Source organism: Alternaria burnsii (assembly GCF_013036055.1).
Source record: "Alternaria burnsii strain CBS107.38 chromosome Unknown 752, whole genome shotgun sequence".
Classification (NCBI taxonomy): Eukaryota; Fungi; Ascomycota; class Dothideomycetes; order Pleosporales; family Pleosporaceae; genus Alternaria; species Alternaria burnsii.
The window spans coordinates 1,051,411-1,077,351 of NW_024066114.1; the positions used below are offsets into that span (position 1 = coordinate 1,051,411).

The 25,941-nt window shown below is 50.8% G+C and overlaps 8 protein-coding genes across 8 annotated transcripts; 3 read left to right on the top strand and 5 right to left on the bottom strand.

Annotated features, from left to right (window-relative positions):
* Window positions 1–252: 252 nt before the first annotated feature.
* GT037_006453 (uncharacterized protein) lies at window positions 253–1,825 on the bottom strand (the record flags this gene model as incomplete). The annotated part of the gene is made up of 3 exons (XM_038931500.1): window positions 253–600; window positions 669–1,309; window positions 1,543–1,825. The coding sequence occupies 3 exons, from the start codon at window positions 1,823–1,825 to the stop codon at window positions 253–255; spliced, it is 1,272 nt and encodes a 423-aa protein (XP_038785997.1).
* A 1,295-nt stretch (window positions 1,826–3,120) lies between these two features.
* Window positions 3,121–3,273, bottom strand: GT037_006454 (uncharacterized protein; the record flags this gene model as incomplete). Its single annotated transcript, XM_038931501.1, has 1 exon — window positions 3,121–3,273. The coding sequence occupies one exon, from the start codon at window positions 3,271–3,273 to the stop codon at window positions 3,121–3,123; it is 153 nt and encodes a 50-aa protein (XP_038785998.1).
* A 1,312-nt stretch (window positions 3,274–4,585) lies between these two features.
* On the top strand, window positions 4,586–7,234 carry GT037_006455 (heavy metal tolerance protein precursor; the record flags this gene model as incomplete). Its single annotated transcript, XM_038931502.1, has 1 exon — window positions 4,586–7,234. One exon carries the CDS (start codon window positions 4,586–4,588, stop codon window positions 7,232–7,234), a length of 2,649 nt encoding a protein of 882 aa, XP_038785999.1.
* Window positions 7,235–7,828: 594 nt separating this feature from the next.
* GT037_006456 (cytochrome p450) lies at window positions 7,829–10,731 on the top strand (the record flags this gene model as incomplete). Its single annotated transcript, XM_038931503.1, has 4 exons — window positions 7,829–8,035; window positions 8,085–8,357; window positions 8,416–9,557; window positions 10,416–10,731. 4 exons carry the CDS (start codon window positions 7,829–7,831, stop codon window positions 10,729–10,731), a joined length of 1,938 nt encoding a protein of 645 aa, XP_038786000.1.
* A 1,541-nt stretch (window positions 10,732–12,272) lies between these two features.
* GT037_006457 (uncharacterized protein) lies at window positions 12,273–12,608 on the bottom strand (the record flags this gene model as incomplete). The annotated part of the gene is made up of 1 exon (XM_038931504.1): window positions 12,273–12,608. The coding sequence occupies one exon, from the start codon at window positions 12,606–12,608 to the stop codon at window positions 12,273–12,275; it is 336 nt and encodes a 111-aa protein (XP_038786001.1).
* Window positions 12,609–12,666: 58 nt separating this feature from the next.
* Window positions 12,667–13,084, bottom strand: GT037_006458 (uncharacterized protein; the record flags this gene model as incomplete). The annotated part of the gene is made up of 3 exons (XM_038931505.1): window positions 12,667–12,669; window positions 12,700–12,754; window positions 12,810–13,084. The coding sequence occupies 3 exons, from the start codon at window positions 13,082–13,084 to the stop codon at window positions 12,667–12,669; spliced, it is 333 nt and encodes a 110-aa protein (XP_038786002.1).
* A 2,859-nt stretch (window positions 13,085–15,943) lies between these two features.
* GT037_006459 (uncharacterized protein) lies at window positions 15,944–16,421 on the top strand (the record flags this gene model as incomplete). The annotated part of the gene is made up of 2 exons (XM_038931506.1): window positions 15,944–15,995; window positions 16,054–16,421. The coding sequence occupies 2 exons, from the start codon at window positions 15,944–15,946 to the stop codon at window positions 16,419–16,421; spliced, it is 420 nt and encodes a 139-aa protein (XP_038786003.1).
* A 2,268-nt stretch (window positions 16,422–18,689) lies between these two features.
* On the bottom strand, window positions 18,690–25,397 carry GT037_006460 (uncharacterized protein; the record flags this gene model as incomplete). Its single annotated transcript, XM_038931507.1, has 10 exons — window positions 18,690–19,130; window positions 19,190–20,494; window positions 20,544–20,791; window positions 21,505–21,764; window positions 22,028–22,170; window positions 22,595–23,195; window positions 23,247–23,327; window positions 23,378–23,504; window positions 23,972–25,247; window positions 25,332–25,397. The coding sequence occupies 10 exons, from the start codon at window positions 25,395–25,397 to the stop codon at window positions 18,690–18,692; spliced, it is 4,548 nt and encodes a 1,515-aa protein (XP_038786004.1).
* Window positions 25,398–25,941: the final 544 nt, after the last annotated feature.

A 25,941-nucleotide genomic window follows, 5' to 3' on the forward strand; every position in this document is an offset into this window, starting at 1 on the left:
ACTCTGTTCACGAATGTCGCGCCACACCAATCATGTTCTGCATCAATACTAATGCTGATGCAAATGGATTCTGAATACTTCCTACGGTAGTGACAAGCTCTCCATATCCAATCCATACTGACTTGCCCCTTTGTACAGGGTGATACAAGTCCCGACAAATCCGTCTATCACCGACAAGTCTAACCATGCAGAGAAACCATAAAGTGACGAATTACATCATCGCTCCCGACCGGTGCAACAACCTCGCTCACCCTAGGCAGGCTTGAACAGCTGACCTGGTGGAGCCTCCACAGGCTTCTCGACACTGATGCCCAATCCCGATATGATGCGGTCAGCATGCTCGCCCATCAACTTCGCCAGCTCTTCCCGAAACGTCTTGTCGATGAGGTCGAGACGTAGCTTCAGGCCCGGTTGCACTGCGAGCTGCGTATCCGAGTCCAGCTTCTTGTACGTCTGTTTGCCCCACACCAGCGCCGCACTCTTCATTGCGCTAAGGATGGCCTCGTTTTCGTCTTCGTCCATGGTCTCGTTCTGGTACCTAGCTGCCTCCTTCTCCACAAAGGCTGCAACAATCTGCGGGTCTGCATTCTGTTGAGCCTTCTTCATCATGTCAGCTTTTCCATCATCGTTGACGATTCAAGAAAAAGAAACAAAAAGCAATGACTTACGCTCTGCTCAGCCGCGTGAGCTACAGTTTCATCTTGGTCTGTCTCGTGTACTTGATGCTGCTGTAGTTTCGCTCTGAGCTTTTTTTGGATGTTGTGGTACGTCTGGTTACTCGGCCTTGGCTTCCCACCCCGCTTGATGATATCAGGAATCCTGTTAGCCGGGTTGGAAATGACAGGCTCCCAACGAGCTAACAATGGCTGATCCTTGTATGGCTTGATGCCAACATCGTAGAGATCCTTGTCACCCATGAAGTCGCTGCTTAGGAATCTGCTTGGCCCATAACCAACCGAGGTTCCTGCGTTACCAGGGTCAGAGGCTGGGGATGATGGAGCCCGCTGTGTAGGAGCTGGGAGTGGCTTTCTAGTTGCACGTGTAGCTGGTGGTGTTCGGAGAGCGGTAGCAAGAGCACTCTCGGCAAAGGTGAGTTCAGATCGACGGCGACCAGTACGGCGACGCTTGCTGGGTGTTGGGGAAGTGTCGTCTGGCTCAAATTCGTCCTCGGAAGACTCCTCAGTCTCATCAAGAGGCGCCTTCTTCTTGATCGCACGCTTCTTTGCCGACGACTTGGGCATAGCTGGGGTAGTCTCAATCTTCATAGGGCTGGGACCTTCCTCGTTCTCGACCTTCTCGCCTATCTCTTCTATGCTCGGCAGTGGCTTCTTTCTCACTGCCCTGCTCCCGCCACTGGCAGAGAGGCCGCCTCAGTCGCACCTGGAGTCGCCATGTTGCCATGAAGAAGGCCTTTATTTTGTTTCAAACGTTTTTCGTAACATGGTTGGCAAACTTGGAATGTGCAGCCTGGACAGCGTCGCATGGTATCCATGTTGCGCTTGTCGCACTCGGTACACTTGGCTGTGTGTACAGTCACCTTACTATACTTTGACTCGTCAACGGTACAAAGCGTCAATGATGAACCTCCTGGAGTGCGGGGCGCACGGGTCGGGAAAGGGCTGTTGGAAGCGCGTGGTGTACTCGGAAGGAGTGTGCGGTCACTTCGGCCTGGCGTCGAAGTAGCGGGTGCGGGTGCGGGTGCGGGTGAGGGCATGAGTATCGAGGTCGAATCCTTGGCGCTTCGGCCTGCACCCGGTGTCGCTGGAGGATCCATAGCGCCACGTGGTGGGCCTTGCTTAGATGGCGATGTTGGTTCATCAGTCATTTTTGTTTAGTCGCCTTGTCCTTGCGGAGAATGAGCCAGCACAAATGTTGATCGCAGTATTCTGAAGAAGTTGGAGGGAAAGTGAAGAGGTGGTGTGGATTACCTTGGAGAATTGGTCGCGATAAAGGCTTTGAAAGTCGGCTGAAAGTCTCGGTCACTTGCCGCTTGGACCCTTATGTCTGTCGAGGAGCTGTGGAGAGGAATCGGAGCGGTCAGGTATTGACTCTATCAATCTGATAGACGTATGTGCTTTACGCTCGGACTACGGCGGGGTAGGACTTGGGTTATGACGCGAACAATCTTAATAACAGGCTCCGAAGGTGGTGGACAGTATCAATCCGGCAATGCAAACGATGGCAAGCTCAGATTGACGGGGTTATCAGAGACTCAGTCATATATAACTGGATTTCACTCTCGCTTCACTGGGATGTTCCGCAATCCTAGGCTTTGACAAAGGATGTTGAACACCCGAAGAAAGTGGACTGTATGTGGAAGACAGGCGCAAAGGGAAGAAAGTATGTAACAGAACCGTCACCAAGGAGCTATATGCAACTTGCCCGACAAGATACGTGAAGAGAGGAGAGTAAGCTCTAGGGTTATCAAAACACTCACAGGCAGGACGGGGTCAGAACCGGAATTGGAAGCGAACAAGAAGGCGAACGGAGCAGTCATTGTTCACTAAATGTGAAGAGGAAATGCTTTATACGTGTGACCATATGGTGGACTTTGCATCCGGTTAGAAAGAGGTGCAGTCATATCTGTCATGAGTAGTACTGGAGTCATGAGTTTAAACGTGTTGCATATCCTTCACAAACGCACGCCTGGTTGAGCCGCATGCGTTGGTGTCACGACGGCGAGTAGGGTCCACCAGGGTAGATTGACCAAACGGTCGGGAAAGGGGTTCGAAGATTCGGTATACTCGATGCGGTAACTTGGTTGGAGGGATACGAGTAGTCATGAATATGTTGGGGCTTCATGCTATAATATGCTTTCCACTCTCCGTGTGTTTGTCATCTTTGCCATCCAGGAACATATTGCATCCTTTGGGCTCTTGGTATTCGCAAAAAAAAAAAAAAAAAAACGTGAACAACTCAGTCAGAAATCCTGTTCATGCTCTCAAGGTAATACATGAGCGAAGAAGCGCTGGCGTCTTGGTGTCGCGATGTATTGTCAGGGGTGCAATACGCCCGCGAAAGGGCTTGAGGTCAAGTCAAAGTTGGTTGGTCGTGGTCCTTCGATGGCCCCATCTTTGCCATGCGAACGAGCGGAGCGAGCGGGCCGATCTCTCCGCGGATCTAGATCTGTTGGTTGTGGTGCCACATGGCGTAATATGTGTCTTTGCGATGCTTCCATGGGTCAGAGAAAAGACATGCTTGACGAAACGGAGCCAAGATGCAGCGCACGTAGGAGACGATGATACAGATATGCTCAGTGGGGCGAAGAAGCATTTTTCGAGCTTCTGTGTGTTGAGACCGACAGCCCCAACTATGTATCAAACGCGGTATCTTAGACTCATGACGTGGCGCTGGATATTCGAGTACACGATCTCTCAGACCAACGGCGTGGGGCTCGTCCTAATTAACAGCGAGGCGGCACATTAATGCAGCGGTGTGAATATGTGATTAGTCGGCTAGACCAAACGCTAAGTGTCGATGTTCTCAATAGCATACAAGGCGACGTATCGTGTGCATCGTTGATCTACCAATGGATGCATGGTACCTGAGGAACTGCAGCCGCGCTTACCCATTCTGTCGCAGAAGGAATCCGCATCTTTTCAATGTGACACCTGCGAGTACCCGCATCATCCATCATCTCTAACCTCGCTACGAGCCGCGAACCATTTCCGCAACCCTCGATTGCAACCTTGAGCGCTGACGATCGCTTTGCCGCTGTGGCTGTTGGGGTTTCTGCCTGGAGCGGGTTCTGGCGCTTGCTGACGGCTCTAGAGAAGTTTGGTGTAGGCGGCATTTCTCACCGGCCTCTGTCTTGAGCAAATGGGAAGCTCTATATATAACCTTTTGCAACCTCTTCAGCAGCGGTCGCACCGAAGTCCAGCCGTATGACGCAAAGACAAGCAAGCTGGACTCAGCGGTGAGTGGAATGCATGGTGTTTGCAGTAGTCCAGCAGCGGGCACTAGCCACACCGACTACGCTAACATGGGCGCGCAGCTTCTTCAGCCTGGACAATGCGCTTTGCGCGACGACCAAACATCGCGCGCTCATCAACAGACCGCCAAAACCATCAGAGGCGCGTGACATTTGGTTGCGCGGAAGAGTGCGCCATTGTCTCATATAACTTACCAGGCTGTCGCAAAGTACGCGCCGCAGACCTTTGTTCAAACCCCCAGGTACCAGAGTACTTAAGCGAACGGAACCCTGCCAACTGTACGGTATCGACGTATTCGAAGCCTCCTGGTTCAGCCCGCCGGATATTCTTAAGCGGAGAAGACTGTTGTGGTGGCGGTGCTGGCTGCAGTTCATAACACCAACTCAGAAGCTGGGTCTCGCAATTTCAGCTTCCTCGACGGCGGCCAACTTCGCAAAACATCAGGCATCCTCGGCGGCCACTCCTTACCGTTTCAAGAATTAGTGTGCTACCTAATCACAGGCCTCCAACAACCGTGTGAGACGATAAGGTCGCTTCTCACGACTTTGCACGACTCGTGTGATTGTGCGCGGTCATAACGAATCTCTTCAGAACAGTCCCTTGGAGAGCAAGAACATCAACGAAGATACGAACTCATGCTTACGACTGCTACCATGGATCAGCCCCAACCCGCGACACCACTTTACCCGGCCATGGCCCTTCTCAACTACATGCATGCTCCCACTGTAGGTTTCTACTACATGGGAGCTTGCGCGTTCAGTCTATGCATCTTACAAAAGGCGCGATTGGTATCACAAAAGAGACGGCGGAGCATACTTATCTCCATGCTCACAATTTTGGTTGCGTACATCACAGAGGTACTTTACTACTTCAGTCGGTCAATGGGCGATTGGGACTATGAGCCACCACAGCCTGCAGCAATTCGCTGCTTGGGGTCGATATTGGTCTGGAGTCCATTGGCGTATATGCTTTGGTCGAGCAAGGCGCTACGATGGCATGCGTATTTTGGCGCATTTGTTCTACAATTTGCTTTGGAAACTACGACGTGTCTGATAACGGCATTTTCCATCCCAGAGCAGAGTCGGCAAAAGAACGCGCCATTCGTGATTGACTGCGTTAGGGCTATTGCGTCTCTCATTCTACTGTTAGATGCGTTTGTGATTTTGGTCACTAAGCAGGCTGAGATCAGCACGGACGAGGAGCGCCAATCTTTACTAGGGAAGCAAGCGAACGGATCAGCCACGGCTAACGGTAATGCTGGGTACGGTACCATCCCTACAGAATCCGCAAGCGACGACGAAGAAGCAACGCCAAAAGACGAAGACAAGGATATCAAAGCCCAACAAGCGAAGCGTCTCGAGGAAGAAGGTGGTTGGTTCGGATACCTCAAAGGCTTTGCTGTTTTCTTGCCCTACTTGTTCCCCAAAGACGACTGGAAGGTCATGGCTTGCCTGGGTCTGCGACTCGTTCATATGCTGCAAGAGCGCGTCCTCAACTTGCTTACGCCTCGGCAGCTTGGCATTATTACGGACAAACTACAGCACTCTTACGAAACTCAGAGTGGCATCATGCCCTGGAAAGATATCGGCTTGTGGGTGTTGTTCTCATACATCAACAGCTATGCCGGTTTGGGTATTGTCGACGGCATTGCGAACTTGGTCATCTCCAACAGTGCATATCGTCGTATCACATTGTTAGCTTACGAACATGTGCTGGGCCTCTCTATGGACTTTCACACCTCCAAAGACTCGGGCGAAGTTCTGAAAGCTGTCGAACAAGCCTCATCCTTGAACTCGCTCATCGAGATGGTTCTATTCGACATTGCACCGATTCTGCTTGATCTTGTCGTGGCCATGTACTACGTCACTCATCTTTTCGATGCATACATGGCTTTCATTATTCTCTTCATGGGCGCAGCATATATTGCTATCGGGTTCTACTTCACGACTCTGTCACAACCCAAGCGGAGAGACTATGTCGAGAAGCAGCGTACCGAAAGCTCAACGGTCAACGAGACGGTCCATAACTGGCAGACAGTTGCTTACTTCAACCGTTTAGTGTTCGAACACAAGCGCTATGCGGAGAATATTCTCGCTACCATCTCTGCTCAGTACTCGTACTACTTCCGGTCGATGGGTGGACATGCAGCACAAGATCTCTTGACGACATTCGGGTTCGCAGGTGCTTGCGTCTTCGGTATGTCGCAGATTGTGACTGGGCGTAAGCCAGTTGGTAATCTGGTCATACTAATCATGTACTGGCATACGATGACATCGCCACTTTACGTGCTTTCTTACAGCTACCGACACATCTCCAGCTCACTCATCGATGCCGAACGCTTACTCCAGCTACTTAATACTAAACCTTCAGTTGCTGACCAAGATGGTGCTAGGGACATTGTAGTCTCTTCCGGAGAAGTTGAATTCAAGGATGTAGACTTTCACTATGACGAGCGGAAACCCATCATCAAGGGCGTTAACCTGAAAGCTGAGGGCGGGCAAACCATCGCTTTTGTAGGCGAGACAGGAGGAGGCAAGTCAACGATGCTGAAACTACTCTTCCGGTTTTACGACGTAACTGGAGGCTCCATCATGATCGACGGCCAAGATCTACGTTCAGTCACGCAAGCCAGTCTTCGTGATGCCATAGGTCTCGTCCCACAAGACCCCGTCCTCTTTAACCAGACCATCCGCCAAAATATTCGCTATGCCAAACTTGACGCTTCAGATACCGAAATTGAGGATGCATGCCGTGCGGCCGCCATTCACGACGATATCGTCGGTTTCCCTGACGGCTATAACTCCAAAGTGGGCGAACGCGGTGTGCGTCTTTCTGGGGGTCAACTTCAACGCATAGCCATTGCTCGCGTACTACTCAAGAACCCTAAGATTGTCATGCTGGATGAAGCTACATCAGCAATCGACTCTTCGATCGAAGCACTTATTCAACAAGCTTTCCGTAAATTGAGCCAAGGCCGGACCACCTTCGTGATCGCGCATCGCCTGAGCACGGTTGCAGATGCGGATCAGATTCTGGTGGTGGAGAAGGGTGAGATTATCGAGAGGGGAAGGCATCAGGAATTATTGATGAATGAGGGCGGAAAATACGCAGAGCTTTGGTCCAAGCAGACCGCAGGACATCTGTCCAAAACGCCGTCCAAGGAGGACGTCACGAAGGATGGGGACGTAGAGGCGAATGTAGAGGCGGTTGAGAATAAGACATCAAAGGGCGAGGATCAGGCCACAGCCACGGCCGTGGAACGGAATAGTGATAGTGAGGATACGACCACGAAGCGCAAATGAGCGTCGATTGCTGTTTTTGGAGGATCGTAATCAGGCTCACGGCCACGGACCTTCGTTGCGACGAATTAAACCAATTGCGATAAACATCATAGTCGCTCTTCCACATCTTCCGTGAGACTCGTCCGCGTGCTTCTGCCTCCTTCAACATCAGGTGTCATCCTGGCTGCCTAGAGGCTACTTGAGCAATGTAGACCGGGACAACAGTTCCGCCCTCGCGTTTTTGACCAAGAATAGAGAGGCGTACTCGGGAAGATTTCATGCCGATAGTGCCGCACAGACCGCGTGCGCCAACCAAAACGAGCGCAATTGAAACGATTCGTGTGCCCGCGGGCTGAACGCGCAACAGGACGTTAGAAGACGTGTTATATTGGAGGATAAGACTGACGACCTACTTTGACATATAAGTCTGCGCGCGGTCCCGCTTGGCAGTAACAACGTCTTCTTGTGAGCATCACTGCTGTTACTGTTGTGGCGCAGGCAGCTGTCATACGTCATACATAGCACTGCATCCTCTTAGGCTGATGCGCCGTCCCTCGCCTCGATCATTACGCTGTCAATCTTTCGGCACCCCATCCTCGCCCTTACCAGTCCATCATGGCGGTACCGAAACGCTTCTTGCTTCTCGCGTCAGCAGCGTTTACCTGGTTTAGTCAGCGGTATGCTCCAGCTGTGACCATCTCCAACGGCCCAATCAAAAATACAACTGCGATTTTCGCAATAGCCTTGTTTTCCCGGTTGTTTTGGAGTGTGATTGTCTATCCGCTATTCTTGAGTCCGTTACGGGGACTGCCTTCACCACCGGTATGTGAGAGGTTAGCAACAATCTGTTCCCTGGGACTAATATCGCTAGGACGGGCATTTTCTGCTTGGACATTACCGACGCATCTTCAAAGATCCAACTGGTGAACCGCAAAGAGACTGGATTGATACTGTGCCAAACGATGGCGTTTTACATTATCGCTGGCTGTTCAACGAGCCGCGTATCCTTGTGACGAATCCAAAGGCGATTGGTGAAGTTCTTGTGCACAGGAATTATGAGTTTGTCAAGCCATCGAGGTTGAGAAAGGGTTTAGGTAGGTTGCTCGGAGTTGGAATTCTGCTAGCTGAGGGGGATGAGCATAAGGTATGTGTACATGAGATGCAGTCGAGTGGGACGGATGCTGACCTGGATGCGATTGTAGCGTCAACGGAAGCTTCTAATGCCTGCCTTCAACTTCAGGCACGTCAAGGATTTGTACTCCATCTTCTGGAGCAAATCACAAGAGCTTACAGACAAGATCTCTGAAACGATTAAAAGTAGCCCCGACGGGTCGTCTGTCGTTGAAATTGGCCATTGGGCTTCTCGCGCAACTCTCGACATCATTGGCGTCGCAGGAATGGGCAAAGACTTTGACGCCATCAGCAACCCTAACAACGAACTCAACGAAACCTATCGTAAGATCTTCGCCGGCGCTCGCGGCGCCCAGCTCATCCAAGTCTTACTCAATCTACTTCCTCACTGGCTCGCCGTTAACCTTCCCTTGGAGCGCAACGACGTCATCGGTAACGCAGTTGAAACCGTCAAGAAGGTAGCCCGCGAACTTATCCGCGATAAGCGCGAGAAGATGGAAGCTGGCGAAGCTAAGGGCACTGATATTCTCAGCGTAGCAATGGAGTCCGGTGGTTTCTCCGATGAAGATCTAGTAAACCAACTCATGACCTTCCTCGCAGCCGGCCATGAAACAACAGCCTCAGCCATGTCATGGGCCGTGTATTGCTTGTGTCAGCACCCCGAGGTGCAGACACGCTTGCGGCAGGAGATCCGCACCGAGTTGCCGGAAGCGCTGGAACCTGGCGGCCAAATTTCTTCGACTGAGATTGACCGGCTGCCGTATCTGAATGCCGTGTTGCAGGAGACGATGCGTATCTTCCCTCCTGTACCGCTCACCCTCCGTGAAACCGCCCAGGACACAACAATCCAAAACCACTTCATTCCTGCGGGTACCACTGTAGTAATCTGCCCCTGGGCCATCAATACCTCCACCCATATGTGGGGTCCAGATGCCCGCTCCTTCAACCCGGACCGCTGGATGCAGCCTGGGACTGCCAACACCGGTGGTGCGGAGTCAAACTACGCCATCACAACTTTCTTACACGGACCGAGGAGTTGCATTGGAAGAGACTTTGCGAAGGCAGAATTCGCTTGCTTGGTCGCGAATTTGGTTGGCAAGTTCGAGATTGAGTTTGAGGAGCCAGGGCACGTGGCGGACATTCAGGGAGGCATCACTGCAAGACCTAAAGGTGGGTTGAATGTCAGGCTTAGGGACGTTAGTAGCGAGAAGGCGTAGGTAGAGAACCCACCATTTGAGCGACATGACGATGTGAGGCGGTAACGTGAGTGGTGTGTTCTTGACTAATAAACAATACGTATTCTCATTATTGAATCTCTACGTATCAAGGTTAGCCTGCATACACATGAGGTAATGGTAGCCGCCACACAAGGTACCTCTAGTGCTGTCCTCCTGCTAACATCATACTCGTTTCCTGGTGATGTCTACGTAGGGTGGTCGAAGAGCTATACCGATTAGCAAGGGGTATCCTAGACGTTCGCTGCGAGACGAGCCGCCGGTGGGGGTTGGAGCGCGCGCTATTGGGCATACACCACTCTTCGGCTTTGCCCTAGACTAGCCAGTTGTTATGGCAAAGATGCAATTTCCAAGTTGATGCATCGTATGCAAAATACTAGAACAGTTTCAACGACGATAGCTGCAGATTAGCGCTTCGATGCTTCGGAGCTGTCCGAGGTTTTCGTTGGGCGAAGTCGGCGGCATGCGATCGAGGCAGAATGCCGTTTCTGGACTGTGATTGGTCAAGCCCTTGGCGAAGACTGTACCACAATCGCCTGTTCTACAAGGTCTGCATAGGCTTTGACAGGCCTTGAGGCAAAGTAAATCTATCCTTTGTCGCCGTCGAAATTAGTCTGATCCTCTCCCCTGGTCCCACACATTCTCGTATGTCAGTCTGAGTTGCTACTGAAGACTTTTGAGAAGTCCAGTCGTCGTTGCGACAAGACCAGGAAACGAAGAAAGCAGTAAGAGATGGTTCCCGGTTGCGTGCTTCAGTGGTCTATTGATTGGCGCGGAATACGTATAGCGTCCGTTCCGATATGCAGATAATATGCGAGAGCGCTATGGGAAGCAAGATCGGCCGAAAAGGGTAAGGTCGCCATGCGCAAGGCTTGTAGCAACGACGAAAAGAGCACGATGGATGAGCGTCAGGGGGTACGTATTGCTGGTACATGCGACTTACGTAGTCGCCCACTACTGAGCTGTAGCGAGATGAGAAGAGTACTGGGCTGCCCAGCATACCCAAATGTGCTGTTTCGCGATGTGATTGGTCTACCAAGTGCTTTACATGTGTTCCGGCTATGCACACAAATACTGACTGCAGCCCAATACATCCAAAGTGCGGCTTCTAGATGTGCCTTCCGTCGTATGTCATGTACGAACCATGTTTGATTGACCCTGCTGACGACACGTCGAGCTGGCTTATTGGCCGCCTAGTCGATTGTATGCCCTCTGGCATTCACCTAACCGCGTCTCTCCACACGAGGAGGAATGGTAGTACACGAGTGACGACTTGCGGTATGTCACGAGCGCTTAAACTTAGTCGCCGTGGTAGGGCTGCGCTCACAACATGCTCAAAGGCTTAGGTAGCCCGCGTTCCCCTTTCACTCCTCTGATCTGGACGGCCCCTGCTTTTTTTCGCACACGACCACAGCACGTAATGAGTCACCAAAAGATGATGTCGATCGGACGGAAGTTCGCGTGGAGGGACCGTGGTGGAGTTGGGCTTTCAGTATGTATGAAAGGCGATCGGCCGCTATTCAGGCCACTTAGCGTTCGCCACGTAAGTCGACATTTTTGAACTTCCTTCCTGGCTCTTGACACTGATACAACCTTCTACGACCACTGTATAGCTTAGCTGACCTCGAGATCTCCTTTCTCGATCGGAAGGGCAAGGAACAACAGAGTGCAGCGTACACGAAAAGTATGATGCGACACAAAGAACACGACAGACCGATTACGAAAACCGGCAACCACCAGACCGACGCAGACATGTTGAAATGAGTGTCTGCCAGCCCCTCCGTCCATTCGACTGAGCAACTCACCTTTTCACGCACCTTCCTTTCGATGATCCAGGGCGTACATACCTAGGTGCGTCTGCGCCATACCAACTCGAGCTCGAGCTCGAGCTCGAGTGCACTGTGGAGGAAAGTGCTGTCAGTCGGTACTGGGATGATGTAAGGACTTGCCCTTGTTCAGGGAATTCGTACATCATGACATTTGTTACGGCAGTGCAGGATGTAGCAAAGAAGAGGATGAAAGAGCACACAAGATGATGATGTTGGTGCAGGCCAGCTGACTTACACCATCGGGATAGGGCAAAGCTAAGGCCGGGGCTTTATCGGCAACACCCGCCGACACTATCCGCATGAACACTAGCGACATCACGTGTCTGCCAAGTTGCGAAATTTACCCCACCAGCCGTCTTCCAACACCACAACACCATCGAATCTGCTCCTTCCGCGCGTTTGACCTCATGATCATCCACATTGCTGCATGCCACCAACGCCTCACTTCAACACCTGGTCACCTTTCCTAGACAATGGGATAGGCACCGTACTTGTTTTCGCCGGACCGTGCACGATGGACTCTCCACTTCTATCTGCGGTTACGCGACGGTCACGGATTGGACAGCTTCAGCCCCCAATCCAAGCACAGCGGCTACACTCCTCACAATTGAGCACGTAGCCAATCAAGTGAATTGGTAATGTTCATTGCATCATTAAACAACCAGAAGCTCAGGATTAGAAAGAAGCGACTGTAAGAGGTAACGCCCGGCCTTCCCTGTTCCGTATGCCATCGCTCAATGCCAGCTCTGCCTGCATCATTTCGCCTCCGGAGACGAAAAATGAATGGCCTCAATCTGAAAGAAAACACCGAAGCGTTGTAGATGAAACAGATTCCCAAACGCCCGCGCCATGCCCACTGTAACCTCAGTGAATTGCCTGCAGTCTGCGGTTACGTTCGCAGGACAGCTCATTGATTTCGCCATCCAGACTGCGAATCATCTCCATCGATTTCTCGATCGAAGCACCGAATTTGTGAGGCTCCCGCTGCCACCGCCCGATGCGGTCCACCTCAGCGGCTCGGCGGCGCATCTTGGTATTGATCTTCTCGCAGAGCTTGCAGTAAGTTCCAGTAGGAACTGTTTGCATGATGAGCTTCATACCACACGTCTCGCCGATTCGGTACTCCTTGGCGCAGTGCTGTCGGAAGTGGCCCCACTTCCAGTCACCGCAGATGAACCTGTGTTGGTCGTAGAAGCACATGTTTCAGGATGGAAGAGCTTGGACGTCTGATGTTCGGTAACACATTAGCCTTACCGATCTACTGCTTGGATACCAGACGTCGAACACTTACCTGTCGCTTCTCGTTCAAACACTGGACCTTTTTGATAGGACCAGCGACCGCGTTCCTGGAGGTGGGTCAGCTCAGGGGTTACTTCGACCTTGAGCCTCAAAGACACGTACAGAATGGTTGGATAGTAGGAAGCCTTCGACAAAGATGGCCACGGTCTATACCCAAGAGGGACGTTGTTTGCTGGGTCCGGTGTTGCAAAAGATGGAAGACTATCAAAGTCTATGGTCAATGACTGGAAGATGCTGTCGAACTGAATGTGATGAAGCTGATATTCGAGCAGCAGTATACCGCTATTTATCCTTCGAAACGAACTCCTCTCGCCGACCTCGCCGGCCACACATCCGTACCGAGCTCGCTTCGCTGTCAGGCCATAAATTGATACCATGGCCTATCCTTTCGTCGACGTGGTAGCACCCCACCGGGCTTCATCCAACAATATCGCTACGATCCACGGATCCCTCTTACTCTGACGCTAGAGTGATGCGGAGACGGGCTGAAATGATACCCTAGGCCGTGCCGGCGTTTCCAGCTGCAGACAGTTATCACATTTGCTAGGGGATCAACGTGTCGTGGCTTCATGAACCACGTAACCGTTTGTTCCCGGCGCAAAAATCCCTCATGTTCCTTGTCAAACGGTCTTAGTTGGCGCTCGGAGAGGTCATGGTGTGTTGTTCTCGAGCAATCCGGACCTCTCATGCCATAGGGGATGGAGCATTTGTGAACGAGAATACGATCACGTGCCGGTAGGTATATGCCGAGTCACAGTCCGCTTCAAGAATATTTTTTGGGCCCAACAAGCGATTGGCCAATGGCTCCCGCTATTGGTACCTCCGTGGAATCAGACGAAGCGATACACGGGCCAACCTTGAGGAATTCTGGGTTCTACGTCCTCTATTCCGAGCTATGGTCAACCGTTACAACACGCATTGACCAACATCTGGAGAGTAAGCAGTATCATCGCCCTCGGTTGGGCATCGTTGTCTCCCTGCGCACTAGTACGCCATATGTTCACGGTAATTCGGGCATTTCTCATTTCCTACGCTACATGCTCGACCCCGAATTTTCCCTTTGTGGCCAGGCTAACAAACCTGTGTAGCACCATCGAGCTTCACCGATGGTGCTCGGCTGCTTCTCGCGTCCACTAGAGATACTCCCCAGGGCTGCTTGGCTGACACACAACGTGCCGGCCTTTCCACCATGGACTCGAGACACTGTTGGCCAGTCACCTTATCTCCTCAGGCTGCAGAGATGCGTCTTAGCTATTGCATCCGGTCATCCAGCATTGCCACTGGGATGGAACGCTAGCAACATCCGCATGCATGTTGCATTGCACGGACTGGCTCCTTCGTTCAGCTGATCTGTATCCCCACTCAACGGCTGGCTTTGCCCGTGGCCGGTCCGTTGTTAACTGACTAGGCCCTGCACGCTGACAGGCATTGCTCTCTTAGATAACAGGATGGCGTGGAGTTAATGCGGAACCTAGGCCGCCATCGCATGTCGAGGTAATCATCTGGACCCCCGGACACACACTAGAACCAGCCAAAGCATGCCCCATCGGAGATCCTCTGACGTGGCGAGCGGTATATGGTTGATCAAAGGAGAAGCCATATCCCTGGCGTTCATCTCGCCATCTGTCATAGCTTTTACGAAAATGTCCGCGTTGGCTCGCCTGCCTTTCCACGCATACTCAGCGAGGAATGCTTGCTCTTGGCCTATGAAAAGATTCCCCCAAACCGTACCGTCTTTACCGGTGAGCCCGAAATGATGTATAACAAGACATGGAGTATATGGTTTAGTCAATGCGGTGGCAATATGATGCAGCCTGCTTTCGTCAATCGACTCAACCAGTCTGCCTTGTCATCAAATGAGGCAACAATCCCACATTACCGAGCCAATTGCTTCACCTCAGTTAGATTGAGCTGTACATCTACTATCATTCTCTTCAATTGCGTACTGGGCATCCATGGCATAAGTGCGGCAAAGTGAGCCTACTCCAAGTGATGCAGAAGGTGAGGTGTCCTTGTGGTGTCATCCGGCCCAACGACGGACTTGCGTCGTGCACGGAACCACACACCAGCCATCACAATAAACATGGCAACTGCGGCCACTGCTGCGACCGTAAGTAACCTTGCAAATAGTTGCGCAATCAATCGATCCGTTGCTGATTCCACCTCTTTTGGGCTTTCCTGACGTTGTGATTTGACTTTTCGTTGCATTGGCACGGAAATATGCCCAGCATTGCGCTCAGCGAGCGCCAGAACACCTTTCTCACCAAGACTTGACGTTGAATTTTGCTATGCGGCACTCCGCGCAGACTTCTCGTCATGTGAGAGCAATGCGATGCTGGGTACGCCGCGAGTACATGGGCTGTAATGGAACTAGATAATAAGGTCGCACGCAATTTTGATCCCGAGACGAGTGAGTGCTGTGCTCTTGTGGGCCGGAGCTGCGGTCACCGGCGCCCTTCGTGCATAACAAGGCTAAGCTGCGTGTTTGCGGATTGGCGGGTGCCGCTTCTTGGTGGGTCAAATCGGTCTGGCCAGACAGGTTACATGTCCCCGCGCAAGAGTGGTGTATGGTTGGTCAAGGCGGATGAGAACGTTCATGTATGCCGAGAAATGTGCAGACTGGATGACGAAAGACTGCCTGGGGACAGGCAAACATCACTCCACGAGTTACACGCCTTGGTCAAGGCAAGGTCTAATCGAGATGAGTTTGAATATAACTTGATGAATTCGGTACGTTGACTAGGTGAAGCATTCGGATACGTAAAGGATGTCCACTACATTCGAGATGTGGAAGGATCGAAGTGGCGAGAGCTCAGGCTGAAAGTCCTGCATCGCCTTCGCTTGACCAAGGAGGAAGCATGTGCGTGACACTGGAAGACTTCGCTCAAGCACGGAAAACTGTTGCATGCAACCAATCCCTAGCTGCATATGCACAAACGAGGAGGGATCAGGGGATAAGCTCATGGTCTGGCTGATGCCGCGAGATTCTTTGGCTGACTACTATACGAGCAGCCTGTCAGACCGGTGATGGCGGGCAGACACTGATCGGAAACAAAGAAACAGTCAATTAGCGGGCATGTGTTGTTCATGCGAAGGATGCGGAGGGAATGTTTTTCGCATGAATTTGGCCATCGTAACCGTATTGGGTCACTGATATGGCCGAACAACAAAGTGCTGATCCGGAAGAACACCAACACACATTGATTGGGGCTGCCAAAGTCTATTGTGCCGTGCAAATGGCTTCCGTGGGCAAAGCGCCGAGAGTGTCGCATGTATACAAAGCCAGGAGTAAACTCATTACCGCCTCATGACGCAGAAAGAGGGGTACGCTCAGACAAGCTTACAGGTACTGCTCAGTTTCGGATTGCGGCAGTTACTGCTGGTATGAACCTCCAAAAACGGCTGAACATCGTACGTACTAAACTTGGCAAACTCCAACAGCGATTGGAGACATACAAACTAAGCATGTGGGGCGAAAGTAGCCTACGACATCGCACCTTATCCCTCCTTAGTGGCCTATTTGTATCAGATAACTGGCCACCGGCGCCAGAATGCTCCATCAATTTCATGGTCGGAGAGCTATACTATAACAAAGGCATAAATCGCCGCAATGATCCAATTGGTAGAAACGATTACAATGACAAGGATATGCCGACACGATCGAGGTGTAAGGTCCGCTGGTCGCGTCGTCCTTTACAACCGAATGAGCGGTGACGAAACAGTAGCAAAAGGACCGATGTGACATGCACGGTAAGCCCAAACCCACCAGTGTAAGTGTGGGGAACGACCAGACGAGAACAACAAAGAAGTATCAGCACAGCCAATTGAACAAAAGTGGAAGCACAGTTTGCGCGACGACCCTGTCGCGGCCGTTGTTGCGACCCAGCGCTTGACGAAACGGTGGTTCTCTACGCGCCCATAACCATTGACGTGGACTAAAATAACAACGGAGAAGAAAGCGAGCAAGCACCATCATGCTGCAAATAGTTGAGCCATTAGTTCGGAAGAGAGTCCGCACTTGTCAATTGCGTGTGCAGCAGCGTGCGTCATTAGCCTCATGCTCAACATCTAAGCGAGCGAAGGAAAATAACCTAGCCCGATTACCGGCCACGGGCATGAGATTGGGCGACGACGCTACATTATCAGATCCAGAAACCCGAGTGCGAATAGAGGTGGCGCTCGCGGGGCTTTCGTGACCTACAGTTAGTAGTTGGACGCGAGGCGGAAAAAGTCGGATAATATCTATTTAGCGATGTATGGATGAGTGTTCGTGAATCTCAGCCAATGTATACTCAAGGGAACGGTGGCTTCCACAAATTCACCCCGTCTTCATCTGCAGGTGAACTCGAAAGACTTGATGGCCCCTCACGTGAATAGCCGTTGACAGGGTAGAAGGTTCAGAGGCGACAGTCCCAAAGGAGGCTGGAGAGCCGAGTGGAGTCAATCTAGAAGCGTGTTCATGTACGATGACGGACTGTGGCTGAGGCCTCCGCGATAATTCTGTCCAACGACGAGGGCCCAGTGACTTCAGATCTGTGTACAAAGATGGCTGATACAGCGATGGCCGGCGAGACACAGCCCTGGAAAGTTCGAGTATGGTGCCCATTAGCAGCGCGCTTAGCCCTGTAGCTATACCTTGGTTCGTGATGTCTATGGTAAAACATGATGGGAGCATTGCTACATCAACAAGTGCCCCATAGCAATACCTACTTGTTATCCTTGTACCTGGGTCCTTCCTGGCAGGGAATGATTGCGCAACGAGCGGTGAGAACAACCACGGATCATCTATTCAAAAGAAGTCGAAGATTAGGCATGATGTGTCTTGGCATCGTCCTTCTCCGTGCCAAAGCGGTATTCTCCGATCGACCGCCGGCATGCCTTTTGGAGCATGCGGACTTCTCGTAATAAAGTTGGGATCTCTACATCGTCTCGAGCAGGTACCGAAATTGTGTCCACATCAATTCTCAATTCCCAATCGTGGGAACGAAGCAGTCGCGCAAGTTGTCCACAGGACGCGTTGAATCTTTGACTCTCAATTCTATCGCGTCCATGACTTCAAGCTTGCTAGCCCAACCTTATACACATCGTGTTATGCAACCTCCACTCTATTGGTCAGACAGTATGAAGCTGATCTCGCGGTCGACAAACGGGTACGGGAGCGCGTGTTCGGAGGTGGTTGGACGCGTTGTCTTCGTTTCGGTCGGTAAGAGTCGATTGGAGCTGTGAATTCTTCAAATAGGTTCATCGTAAGACCCAATTGACGGTAACGGCATCCTGCTATGTTAGTAACAGAAACCAGCGCATGGAGGCTCGAGTGGTCGTGAGGTGGATCGCATTTGCGAATTAGACAGGGGCGTTTGATGTTGCATTGGCATCATGGATGACTAACTATGGGGCTGTATATCGGCCCGGGAATAAAGTCATCTCCACTGCGCTCAACACCCAAAGCGGAATTTCATGCATACTGCTTTGAGTCGTGCTTGTGTTGTTTGAGGACTTCTCCTTAGCTTGTACCCATACCTGGGTACATCGTGTCTTTTTTTATGCATCTCGCTTGCTTCAGCGGATCTCAATCACCATTCCTCTAGCGTTTGCGTCTAACTCAATACAGCATCAACATTGCAACTATATCCGCGTGCATGCCAACAGTATCTACCATCTAGACGTTGTACAACAACGCGACTTACATCAGACATATGTGCACAGTAAATGGCTCCATTTTCATGACCCCTGTCTGGCTCTGGTGCATGGTTTTGTAGCAAGTCCTCCGCGACGCGATACGCTACCACAGCTGGCCTCGCCCAAGCTCCCTCAAGATGTCTGGACCACACTGGATAACAACCAGATCAAACTCTGGCTCGCCGCGTCAAGACCCACGATCTACCGTGCTCTACATATCAAAGTAGTTCACAATCCGCAAGCTCTACGCGACCACACGAACCAACATTTTCTCCGTTACGACGAATATCCTGTGTTCAACACCTAAAGCTCATCATGGCCGTCCCTGGCGCTCGCCTGGCACAACCGCCCATCCTTACTCTCTGCCAATGCCTCACTTCCCACACATCTGCGACACCAGAATAAGTTGCGTGGATCAAGTTTTCTCTTCGTCTTCCTGAGTCTTTCATAATTACCACCCCAAAACGCATACTGCCATTCCGGCTCATAGATGTCTCCTTCGTTGAAGTACGCTCCAGTATTTGGGCTGAGTCGCCGAAGTGCTTCCGTCTTGTTGTACGTGATATCCGTGTATACAGCATCCACGAGCTTTTGAGACGCAATGTCACCGAAAGGAGATACGACAATGAGGTGCGTAAGAGTCTCGCGCCATGCGGGATTAAGGGAGCTGTGGGTGGGGTAATAAAGTGGCTCGTTAGGCGAGGCGATCATGTGACCGATCAGGAGAGTATTTGCTACCGGGCCCTATTGGTGCGGGTGTCAGCTCAACGTTGATAACGTGGCATCAAGCCAAGATAGCTTACATTTGGTTTCAACGCTTCACTACTGGGACCAATCTCTGAGAAGACTGCCGCAGTCTTGTTCGCATTCGCTAGACTCTCGGCACTGAGTAACCTCGATCCATAAGCTGAACCGCCGTTTGCGACTTGTTCGTTCGTGAAGTTGGCTTTGTGCATCTCCAGGTACGTTTTCGTTTGCGTCATGACAGATTGCCATTCGAAGGCATAGTTTCTATCGTACAAGTACGCTTCCACGCGACCCATGAGTCGCTTGATCGTTCCACTCGGTGTGTCGTAAAGCAGGAATGTCCATGAGAACGATAGAGTAGGGACTATAGGCGGCCCAACTATTAAGTAGTAACCTTGCATGCCGTTTTCCTTTAGCATCTGCATTTTTGAGTGCAAGAAGCCTAGGAAATCGTAGAACTCGGCGTTCGTGCTCGAGCTTTTTGAACGAACTTGGAACGTATGCGCGATGGTGCTTGGAGAAGGAAATGTGCGGACGACAACCTCAGTGATAACCCCGAATGTACTTCCGCCTCCGCCTCGTATAGCAAAGAACAAATCTTCATTGCGACATGGGTTTGTAAGAACCACTTTACCGTCCGGTGTAACAACGGTAGCTTCAAGCAAGTTATCAGCACCCATGCCATAACGAGTAGAGAGTGGACCATGACCGCCGCCTGTGAGCCATCCGATGAGCCCGACGCTTGGATTAGCGCCCGTCACGATGGCCATTCCATGCATCGCGACTGCTTCCTGAACATCAATATTCATGTGACCGGCTGCTACACGGACTGCGGTCAAAGGCCTTTTGTAGAAACATGATGTGGGCTGAAAGAAAGGGATGTAGTCGATACCACGCATATGGTGTGTCCAGATACTCAAACTGCCGTGTCCAGTACTACGACCTTGATACGAGTGGCCCGTCGCTTTGACAACGAGCCGGATGTTCCTTGCACCCGCCCAAACCAAAGCTTTGCTGACTTGATCTGCGGAGGTCGCATTTACTACATAAGCTGGGTATCTGCCAATACTACAGCCCTTTGCCTTAGCGTATGGACTGCCAGTGATGCCAGTGCCGTTAGGAAATATGGGATTGCACGAGTTGTTTGCCCATATCGGATAATCAATACTGACCGGATTCGTAGCGTGATATGAGGAATTGTACCATTCTGAGGCAACAGAAGCGCATGCTTGCTGATCGAATTCAGGTCGTGAAGGGTAGCAAACTGCACCTGGAGGAATACCACGAATGAGTGCGCCATGGAGTGTTTTGTTCAAATTATTCCATTCATCAGTAGACGGCCAGCAGATATCATCCGGTGTCTGTCATCCGCATTAGCAGTGATCTGTATCTGTGGTCATTTCGACTCACACACTTGCACTTCTGTCCCGCTGCATCGGCATGAATAATGATAGAAAGCAGGCAGGCAAGAGATACAATGAATCGCATGCTGAGCATTATCAGATGCAATCGAGACGGAGTATGTACAGCGTCGGGTTCTGTGTAAGAACTACGTCCACGTTCAATCAATCCGTAGATGGATGGGGTCGGATGGATGGGGTCGGATGGATGGGGATGGATCAGTCCAGACAGCAATGAATAGAACCAGTCAGAATAGCCTGTCTTCATCAGTATAAATACAAAATATTCTTCGGTAACCCTTCCTGTTAAATCTGCCTGACTACACGTTGAGTGATAAAAAGTGGGATATGCCAACGACCAGTCATGTATATCCAGGATATATTACCATCAAGATAGTGAATAGGGAGAAGTCGTATGTAGAAACGGAATCATGAGACTGCAGAATCCGGACAGTGTGCGATAAATATGATTCAGATCGTGTTCCTAAAGCTGTGGTGGCTGACAGGCCGAGGTCCGGTGAGGGGCGAACACGTGACAAGCCCCGATTTTGTTGATCCTTCGTCTTCTCATTTCATCCCAATAGGGCTGTCGTTGCGAGCAGACAGCTGATATGATATGTAGGAGATTTTTGGACCTTGAGATTTCACCCAGTGTGATGTAAAGATCTCCCCATCAGCTTCCACTGTCTCGCGTAGCTGACCAGCCAGGCTGCAAGAGTGATGATAACAATGCAGCCGCTTCAATCTCAGTGCGATCCATCGCGTTACAGATAGGTATCTAATGTGAGATCGCGAGTCTCTCTTTCCCTAATAATGCCAGCGCGTGATGATGAACGCCGCGATGACCTGGCAAAGAGAAGATGTCAGCTTCGTTCGCTGTAAGTCGCACAGGACAAACATACCTTCAAATGTGATTCAAGCAGGCCTCCGATGCCTCTTGCTCAGTCTTCTCCGAACACGACTTGGCTTACGCACTGGTATCTGCTCGTGGCTCGGTGCTAGAATAGGTCGTTCGGCGGCATGCATGTCGCTACCGGCTACACTTGCCCCATCTCTTAACCCACGACGCTCTTCATCCTGACATTGAACATCGAAAAGCGATGATCTCCAGTTCGAAGACTCTTCCGGCATGCCTCCTGAGCTCCTTACCAGCACGCGCCGCGATCGCTGCATGTCGCTGACATCCGGCTCTCTCCGGAACAAAGCATCACTGAAGATGCGCTTGAAGAACCTGGGCATGGTTGATCGCAGCAACTCGCAAAACAAAAGATATAATTGCAGGTGAATATTATGCAGGGACTAGCGGGATGCGACAAGCTTATCAAGTCTGTGTTGATGTTTTGGTGGCGAAGGTGAGGGCGGCAATTGCGGGGGGCTGGCACCCCTGTTGGGATGATAGGCAGCGCGATTGGCCAGTATAAGAGGGCCGTAATGTTGATCTCGAACGGCCTCAGCCATCCTCCTCTCCTGGACGCGTCAACGACATTGACTTACCGTGCCCTCGACCGCTTCACCAAAGACAGACGCGCCTCAACTACATGCTTTCTGTCTGTTGTCTCTGGCCGCGCAGTATCTACCTGTAATGAAGCCAGTAAGATGAGCTGGTCGTGGCAAAGCCACTCTGCAAGCGTGTCGAGCTTGTCAAATGAGTTAGCTATCATGATGTAAGGATGGTCGGAACAAATGTGTCATTGCTGGTGTTCGAGGTTGCGCTAAAGACCTTCTCGTTTACGTACTGACATCGAGACCTGAGAATGGGCTATCTATCCATCGACCTGGTCTGCGACAGCAATACTGGTTACAGCTCTCCTTTTATCAGCAGAGGTATCACCAGCTATCGTCGGGCTCCACTTTCGCGTCCCGGATCCTCTTCTTGCACTCCTCTTGAGAGCAGTTGAACCAATCCTCTTCCATGGTACGTGCCCATACCATCTCTCCAATCCTCCGGCCGTTGCACATACAGGCCTCTTCATCACATATCCGAACCATCCGTCTTCCAATAGATTGGCTACTCGTCACCACGAAGCCCTGAGCCTTCAAGCTATAGACTACTGGGCATACCGCATCGATGTAGCTTAGACGTTCATAGACCGAAACCCATCGGAAGGCGATGTGAAGCTCAAAATCCTTCTTTCGCGCGACGCTCGCCTCCGTCGACAAAGCAGAGAACGATTGACATGTTTGTTGGATGTGGACTGCTCGACCTCTTGGTCTGCCGCCATACGAGTCCGATGTTGACGCGGGCCCAATGACGACTTGCAGCTTCCTGAGGAACTCGTGTGTGCGAACGGATGGTGCTCCATTGTTATACAGCACTCCATCTTCGTCTTGCAAGAGTTGTGGCAGAAGTTTTACGTCGACCGAAAGAGATACATGCTTGTACCAGATCTCTACCGCTTCTTTTGCAAACTCATATCCAACCTCGACCTCTATCATCCAGTACGGCGTCTCATAGGCTTTGACGATAGGCTCGAATTCATGCGAGTTATCGTGTGGATGTATGGTACTATTGTCCACGATCTCGAATGGTTCGTCCTGACTATCTTGGTATAGCTCCAGGTAGATCATGTCTCGGAGCTCGCGGGGTAGTTTTTCCAGCATTGCATTCAACAGCTTCTGTCGAGCTTCTCGGTATCGCTCGGCTTTCCGTTCTGCAGACTGTCTTGCAAAGTCAGTGTAAGTCACATGTCTAGTGAGTCTTCTTGTATCTTACTGGTGCAAGTACGAACGCGCATCCAATAACTCATGTATAGCCCAATCGGCCACCTGTGCCACACCTTCAATCTGGAGTATTCTTTTGAACATCAGCATCAAGCTCGTGTATTAGACGAGGAAATTGCTCACTGCTCATCCATCCCGCGGATTTGCGATTCAGTGCGGGGACTTAAATCACCTTGTACAGACATATCGGGGATTGGGTGGTATCGATCGTGGTTCCAGTTGCGAGGAATAAGAGTGGTCAGGCCGGGCTCTAATACCCAAGTGTTTATGGTAGGGATTGAGGTTGAACCAAGTTTGCTAGCTGTCGCGTGAGCCTTTACTAACCGAGGAAGGCAATGCATGATCTGAACCGGTGGATCTGCTGTACGACAAACGAGACGCACATGACGTAAGTAATAACATTTAGGCTCAACGTACGATCTAAATTAGCCACCATGAGACTACACAATATGTGTAATCTAACATCTGGATCTATTACGCGCTGCACGTGTTTCACGTCAGTGACATATTCCTACCTACTAGCTCTTAATCGCGCACGTTTTCGCGCCCAAGCATCTATCTTTTGCCGTTTACGGCCATGTGCAACAGCATTTTCACTGTCTTGTATCTGTCCCTCATCCCAGAACTTGTGTTTACCAGACCATGAAGAAGGTACACTACTCAGATCAGACTCCCTAGCACAAGATACGTTGCCTTGATCGTGAGCAACGTGCTTACTCAAATCTGCTTTGCCCATGGAGATATTCTTTTCCGCAGAAGTCTGTTCGAAGATCTCGTCAGCCGATGGATCTACCTGCATTGGTGAATCAGCGTTGACTGCACACGCGTCCAATCTTGCACTGGACGAGGGCGCTGACAATCGCTGGTCTTCCGAGGTCTTGAGTATGCTTTTTGAGCTGGCGGCACGCTTGATATTAATTTTGTCAATGACAGAGTTTTGTACATCAGATGTTGCTATGGAATAGCAAGATGGTGGAGATACCATATCACCTTTGATGGAGTGCCATTTGGTAATGTAGTCGGGGTTGACGTAACGGGCGTCGAGCTCATCGTCATCTATATGCAACTCTGTGGCTGGGTCAATGATAGATCTTGGAACCTTGAACGAATTTGTATCAAGCACGCGTTTCTCTGCTTCAGCGGATACTCTCTCCGCGTCGCGTAATTCGCATGTCAGCCTTTGGCCACGCTGCACCCAGATCGGACCAAACATGGAGGCGAGCTGTGCCACCGGGATGGTTGGGTTCTTTTCAATGAATCTAGCAAATTCCTCTTTGTAGCAGCTTCGATGATTTACGTGCGCTTTCCCGGCTTTCTGGAGCGCCACTGTTGCCGACAGGAATTTATTCTGTGTCTTGGTTTCTTCCAGGAGCTGGGCTGTACCTGGAACACATATGTTGCTATGAGAGCCTGCCTCATTGCCGATCGACGTAGGTTTCTTTGTAGAAATACCCTCGTGCAAAACTATAGTCCACCTATCTTCAGTAATTGACTCTTGTGATCCTTTGCCTGGAGTTTCATGTGACTTGTTCTCTACCTCTTTTGATTGGCCAAATCCTTCATTTGATGTAATCTCGCTACCTGAGGAATCTTCGCTGTCATAGTTCGCATAGTCCGACAAGATACCTGCTTTGATAAAGGCGTCGTCATGATCAATCGGAATAGCCCGCATGTACATATGCCACTGCTCTTTCGCTTCTTGTACTTTATTCTCGATTTCTGCTTTCTCTTTCTGGAGCCGCGATACGTGTTGTTGCTTTTCCAGTAACCCCCTCTGTAGGCCTAGTGCTTCAGTGTAGTGTGGATCATGGCGCGCGATGCTGAATGTGTTCTTGAGACGGTCAACACTTGCTAGAGCCGGATTTGTACTACGAATGATGTTCTGGAGGCTAGTTACTCTTTCCTTGATATGTGCGATCTTGCTTTTGGAACGATTTTCGAGTAGTCCATAGTCAAGTTGAAGCTCTACGCATTCCAGCATCCTTTGAGCAAGCTGGTAGGGAAGCAAAAGAGCCATTACTGGCCTGCCGTCGACGAGAACCTCAATCAATGTAGCCGAGGCCGCCTTCTAGCTTACTTCCGCCGTTTCGTCTCTGTCTTCGGTCTGCCAAAAGGTCAAATCATTCTCGGCCTTTTGAGCCATCTTGCCGTTAATAGTCTGGTCTTCTCCACGTACGGATGGCTGTAAATATAGTTTAGAGTCTTCTCCAGACCGATCTGGTCGTGCATTTGGTACATGATTTTCGTCATCGTAAGATACTGGTGTCTCTTTACTGCGATGTGTTTGGAATTTCAGATCGCACCGCCGAATCGAAAGTGTGGGTTGGAGTGAAACACAACAGGCTTAAGGTTCAGCCGGTGGGCTGAAGTTCTGCATGACTAGAGACAAAGACAGAACCGCATGTGAACTCATGGCTTTGTCAGGATCTAGAGATGGAGTATATAATCCTTTGTCGTCAGGCCAAGGTTCTGGTTCCATTGTGATAGACAGATGGGACTTTTGTAAGTTTGTATTGGCTGAGTTGGATAGTGATAGGAACGTTGCGTCTATTGTGGTGTCTACCACTGAATGTTCTTCAGGGTATGCTTTTGTGCAGCTATTGGGGCTGCCCTCCTGGTATGAGGACTCTAGCGTAGTCCAGACATGTTTAAGTAATAGTCAGATTGTAGCAAAGGCTTTGGCACCA